Source organism: Cupressus sempervirens, chromosome 7 (genome assembly GCF_028749045.1).
Source record: "Cupressus sempervirens isolate cs-2001-9-10 chromosome 7, ASM2874904v1, whole genome shotgun sequence".
Lineage (NCBI taxonomy): Eukaryota > Viridiplantae > Streptophyta > Pinopsida > Cupressales > Cupressaceae > Cupressus > Cupressus sempervirens.
Genome location: NC_143124.1, coordinates 293,886,352 through 293,892,443, shown reverse-complemented (window position 1 = coordinate 293,892,443; position 6,092 = coordinate 293,886,352). Strand labels below are relative to the sequence as shown.

Sequence of the window (6,092 nt, the reverse complement as noted above, 5' to 3'; positions counted from 1 at the left end):
ACAATGTGATGGGAGGAGAGGAAGAATTCTTCTCTCTATGTGGATTATTTATCTGTGGATGTTTTACATGAATTTATTTGTAGGTGGTTACTATAAGGGGTTTTGATGTTCCCACAATGTGATATTATCAATACATATTTGTGCTTTTTTTACATCAAGTTGGGTTACATGTTGGAGGAATTCTTGCTAGGTTTTAATTGGCCTCTCATCCCCTATAAGATCCTCAAACTTGGGGCATCGATAGTTGTGAAATAACTTTCTTCCAGTCTTTTCAAGGTTTTTTTTATGGACAACCGAGGCTTCACAATCCTAATTTTTCAATGGTTACTATTTGTGTTGGGCCTTGTTCTCTAGTTGGATGGTATTATTTATCTTGGCGGATCTATCTCCCAAGAGGATATATGAGGATAATCTAATTAATGTTGGATCTCTTCCCATTAATGGGTTGGTAAAAAGGATTTTTTTTAAAGCCATGGATACTCTAGTTCTACTGAAATGTGTAGTTTAGAGATTCATATCCTCTCCCTTATTGGTTTCTACAAGAAGAATGAGAAGTATGTTAACTACTTGCAATTTCCCATTACCTTGGATTGGAGGCAATTATGTCATCTTCATGCTATACACAAGAGTGTTGTTCTTCATAATATGCCTATTTTAGGTGAATCTAACAAACCCAAGTTTTTTAATGGTGAGTTAAAGCTCTTTATTCTTAGCAAATTTAGTTTTATGAATTCTAAGAGAGTCCTTGGAAACTCTCTATTTTTCCTTAGTTCTTCTATCTTAGTATTTAAAAATGACTCCATTTTCTTGAAGGATTATTTGAAGGTTTATTTGATTAGAGGAAAAATAATTTCCCCTATAATGTTATGTAGTAGTTGGAGTTGGGAGTTTTCTCCCTCTGTCTTAGAGAGGTTTTGTGAGCCTCTATATAACATAGTGGGTATTTTCCCAAAAAGATTAGACCCTTGGGTGTTGCTAGGGTGCTTCATTTTAGGGCTTTAGAACTAAGTCTCTCTATTTTGGCCTTTTTTACTGCCCTATTTCTTTTGGTGTTCTTCTCCTGGATTTTGGTAGTTATTGGTGGGTATTTTACTATAGTCATCTCCATCTAGTTGGCTTTGAATATGACCTTTTATGACTGGATGGCAAGGTGGGAGGATTCTTCTTTCTAATTCGAGCTAGAAGAAATGTCATCTCCTAGGTTTTTGTAGCTTCCTTTTAGTTTGGATTTGTTCCTCCATCTCTTTTTTTACTTCAAAGGTTGCTACTTGTTTCAAGGGACTTTTTGATAAGATTTTTTTTTTCTTACTTGTGTAGGACATTTTTGGCTTATTCTAACCCCTAGATGGAGTTTAAGTTTTCCATTGAAAATTGCATTGAGTTTCTCTATTGGTCTAGTTTGTTGGCCCTTGTAGCTTGGTGTTCTCTTTATGAAGGTTGGGGAGAAATAAAATCCCTCTTATTTGTACTGTGTAGAGTTTTCCTTTGGCATCTGCCAACATAGTTTATGTTGGGTTTCTCTAGACATCTAGTCTTTTATGGTTTATCTGTTGTTTGGCTAGAGTTTGTTGGTATCCTTTTGGTTGCTAGACTTTATTTTGTCAAATTTGTGGCAGAGTTTCTCTTTGGTGGGGTTCTAGATCCCTAATAAAATCTATTTATATAGGGTTTTAGATCTCCTCAAAACCTACTTTAACCCTCAGTCAAAAACAACTTTCTTGGTGTTTCATTAGACTGACAAATACTATATAAAAATCTACAAGAAGTTAAGGATAAAAAAAATCAATGTGCTTTAGATAATTATGTGGAAAAATAGTCATGATGAATAAATTAGGCAAGCATTAGTATTATCTTTCAATTTATTTATTTAATATATAGTTTTTTAAGAAATCAAATAGGCAGCTATTAGTTGTACACAATCTTGTTTGTATCCTCGATTTAGGGAATGCTTCTAGTAGATCACATTCAACTTTGTAAACATGTTATATTATAAAGGCAACAATCTTGAGAGTTAGCTAAATGGTATTTAGGGATAATAATAGAAAATGTTTGATAGGATCACATTCATCTCCATAGATAAATTTTAAGGACAATAATTTTAAAAACCCATTAGAAATAATTTCTCCTAATCCCCTACTTTAGAAAAGGACTTTGGCTACTAGTAGCCATTGTTTTGTTATAAAGAAGTTACATTGTAAATTGAGGTTCTTTAAAAAAAAAATCCTTACTATACAAAAAGCACTAATAATGATTTTAGTTCAAAGAGTTGTTAAATGGGACAAAAAATTTCAAAAATATAGGTCACATTTGCAATGTATGGAACATTGATAGAAACAGACCAGCAAACTTGAATATTAAGTAACATAGTTCAGTAGTGGCTGACAATTTGGAAAGAGATATTGAATGTATTAGAATGATGTCATACTTATATACAAACTAATAATAATTGAAATTATCATATATATTAGTTCATGGAAACAAGAAGGTTAACACGTAAAATTTTCCTTTGTTGCTTGACCTACTTTCACCTTTGGCTTTGATAAAGTGAATGTTTTGTCCATACACATCAATAATGAATTCTATGTAGGTACAACACGTGTCAACAAATTGGTGGTAAAAAGTTTTACATTGCACATTTATGCTACTCAATCACAATGATGTCTACAAATTGGTTTATCAATACAAATTCAATTAAATTCTTATAAACTTTATTCATGCAATTATATATATATATATATATATATATATATGCATTACACACCAAAGCTTCTGTAATGTTTTACCAAGACTATTTTGTACATTTCACACAATCACAATTTTTTTTTAAAATTACATTACATTAATCAATTTTGTCAACAAATACCTCATTAATGCTTCCACATTTTACATACATATATATTTCTCATGCTTTACAAAGTTTGATCATTATGGATTTTTTTAATTAATTATTAAAAACATAATAATAATTTTAAAATATATGGTCTCTCATCTTAGCCTTGACAATTTCCTATTCGAAAAAAATACATTAAAAAGAGCTTTTGAAAATGATATCTAAAATCTCAATAGTAGGATAAGAATCGACATAGTTCTTTGTCACCCAGCCTACTTCCGCCTTTGGCTCCAAGCAAGTAATATTTTGTCCACACACATCAATAATGAATTTTATGAAGGTACAACATGTGTCAACATATTGGTGGCAGAAAGTTTTGGACCTCGCATTCATGTTGCTCAATAACAACAACGTTTACAAATTGGCTTATTAATGCAAATTCATTGGAGAATGACAAATAAATTTAGACTAGTTTGTCAGTGTTCGATACGCCCACATTTCCCCTTTTCCTCAATTGCACTAGTTTGTTAGAGTATGCAACCATTTAAAGTTGCTCGGTTTCCAAAACTACATGTGGTTGAGGAGGAATATCCGAGACATGGACATAACATGTGGCGTCCTTAGGGACTTATCAAACATATATAAACCCCACCCTTGTTGTGCGAGATCACCACAAAGCAGTCAATTGAGAAAGAAAAAAAAATAAGTAAAGGCCTTTCTTAATTTTGCACAGAATTTTAGCTGAACTCAAATAATCATTGTGCGGCATAGAATGGTGATTCTGAAAAATAGTAGTGTGTCTGGAGACCACGATTTGATGGACGCTGTGGAAGACTATTTTAAACTGAGTTGGAGGACTCAGAATTTGTGCGCATCAATACGAGTGTTTGTGAAGAAGAGCAGAGATGATCATCAGATAATTTTGGACAGGGCTATCGCTATGAAAGAGGCCAAAATTTATCTTTCAGTGCAAGATTGTAAGGAAATACTAGAGGAGCTAAAAGTTTTCAAGGGCGGCCTCATATGTGTAGAGGAGTTTGAAAATGTGTACAAAAGGCTTGCAGATATGCAAAGTCAGCTCAGGATTGTAAAAGGAAAGGTGGACAAAGGGACCGAGTCTTATAAAAAGTTAATGAAAAGTGGGTCCATAGCAGCTGCTATGGTTAAGAGATTGAAAAACCTGGGCGTTAAGAAGGGACTGCGAAATGTGTTTGAGAGAAATATTCGGCTGAAATCTAAATTTGTTTTGGTGGAAGCCATGAAATTTGGAACGTTTAAGAGTTATAGAGATGTGGAGACGATGAGGGTGCTGATGGATCGACTCCGTGCCGAACTTGAGCGAACATCTGTAAGTATTTGTTTCGGAGAGATGCGGGGTGATTCTTCTGCTCTACTCTTGTCTCTCAAAGATCTTACCAACACACAGCCTGAATTCCTTAAGCAATTGCAAGATTTTGACAGGCAAACACATGTTTGCAGTTCGAGCATCTCCAAGGCTCGAGCTTCTGTTATACATACATTGACTGTGATGCATTTAATACATTAATTGCTGGCTAATTGTGACCCATGAATTGTATGGGCACTGTTACAGAGTTACAATCCGTGCATTTTGAAATCTGTTGTTTGACAGAGTTACACAAATGTATTGAAATCTGTTGTCCGGTTGACTCCGCATGCTTGTCTTATTTCCTTATTTTCTCGTTAAATTCAAGTTCATTTATCAACAACAACACCGTATCCCCACTTTCTCTTTACTTATCAAAGCTTAAATATTTACAACATTTATTTAGTATAGCAATCATTGACTACGATAATCATTCATTAAAATGACATCCAACCTCATCATTCTCACCGAAATTGCTATAGAGGGGCTAAATTTCACCTGATTGGACAGTTATTTTAAATTTCTAAATAAATACAACTCACAAAGGTCTTGTACTGTGATTTTTCAATTAAATGGGTCAATCATTACGGAACCCTTTGATTGTTGGCAACAGTGAGCCGTGTTGGCTCACTGTCCAAACCATTTATTACAAACAGCATGCAGTTATAAACGCGTTGCTGAATAAGACGGAAGCAATAAGACGGTGGAATCCTCGTTAAAACTCAGCAACAGAATTGCATTTTTGATAAATGCAAACGTGAATGCGTAGTTCTTTTGTAAAGGGCCATGAAGGAAATGAATGCACTGCAAATTAAAAATTATCCAGTTATAATTGAAGCGGTGGTTACACCATCTCATACTAGACAACACGAAAAATAAGTACAATTCTATTTTGTAAAAATGTGTCCATACTTTTAGGAAGAAGAGAACCAAAGATCGGTCAAAAGTACTAATCACTCACGATTATTGAATTGATTCATTCAGATAGTGCTTGACAAACGCTTGCATTTACAAAAGTTCACAAGAAAGAAAACATCCTAATATGAAAGAGGAGATGCCAACTATTGTCTTGAGTTCACTCTAAATGAAAACACATTTGAAAGCATTGACAAAGTTTGCAGGAAAAACATTTGAAAGCATTGATCACAAAGTTTGTACGCAAATCATATTGACTTGTAAAATAATTAGTATAAATATCTTAAATAAATCTATCTAAGAAATGCCAATAGATATCCACTACAAATAACAATAATTTAATTTACTAATATATCTAAAATTATTTATATTTCCTTTATCTCTATTTATTTAATTTTTTACTAATTTTTTTATTTTAATTTCTAAATAATGGATTATTTATATCTTCAAATATTTTATATGGTATTTATTAAATTAGTTTTAAAAGTATATTCTGTTTATAATAAGATTTATTCTTTAGACATGTAGATGGTTTAACTATGGAGGAAACTCTGTAGTTAAGTGGGCTCAGGCTGGAGTAGTACTAGGATGGGTGACCTCCCAGGAAGTCCTAGTGCTTCACCCCTGTAAGCATCACCTAGATCCAATGAGTGCTAAGTGTTCCATTTATTCTCATTAGAGATGGATTCATGTTGAATCACTACTCATGAAACATGGGTCATCAAGTTTGACTCAAAATCACACAGTTAAATCTTGATATTCATATCACAATTTAACTAGCTATGGAAATTATCTCCTACTTATCAATGTAGATGGTTGTCAAATTTAACCTAGAAGAATAAAAGTTAACATTGGCACGCTCACACCATCCCACTCCACCCATTCTACCATTGTAGAATGCCTATCGGCATTAACAATATTTCAATTGATCAATTCAATTACTACATATTGAGTATATAAAGG

The 6,092-nt window shown here is 33.2% G+C and overlaps 1 protein-coding gene across 1 annotated transcript; it reads left to right on the top strand.

Annotated features, from left to right (window-relative positions):
• The first annotated feature begins 3,602 nt into the window (after positions 1-3,602).
• On the top strand, positions 3,603-4,535 carry LOC149546575 (UPF0496 protein At4g34320-like). The gene is made up of 2 exons (XM_089794007.1): positions 3,603-4,355; positions 4,461-4,535. The coding sequence occupies exons 1-2, from the start codon at positions 3,603-3,605 to the stop codon at positions 4,533-4,535; spliced, it is 828 nt and encodes a 275-aa protein (XP_089650133.1).
• Positions 4,536-6,092: the final 1,557 nt, after the last annotated feature.

Excerpts from the sequence above, each read along its gene's own strand:
- LOC149546575 (XM_089794007.1), top strand. The coding sequence starts at position 3,603 with ATGGTGATTCTGAAAAATAGTAGTGTGTCTGGAGACCACGATTTGATG. Across the intron at positions 4,356-4,460 it reads CTGTTATACATACATTGACT|AGTTACACAAATGTATTGAA; the intron begins GTGATGCATTTA and ends GTTGTTTGACAG.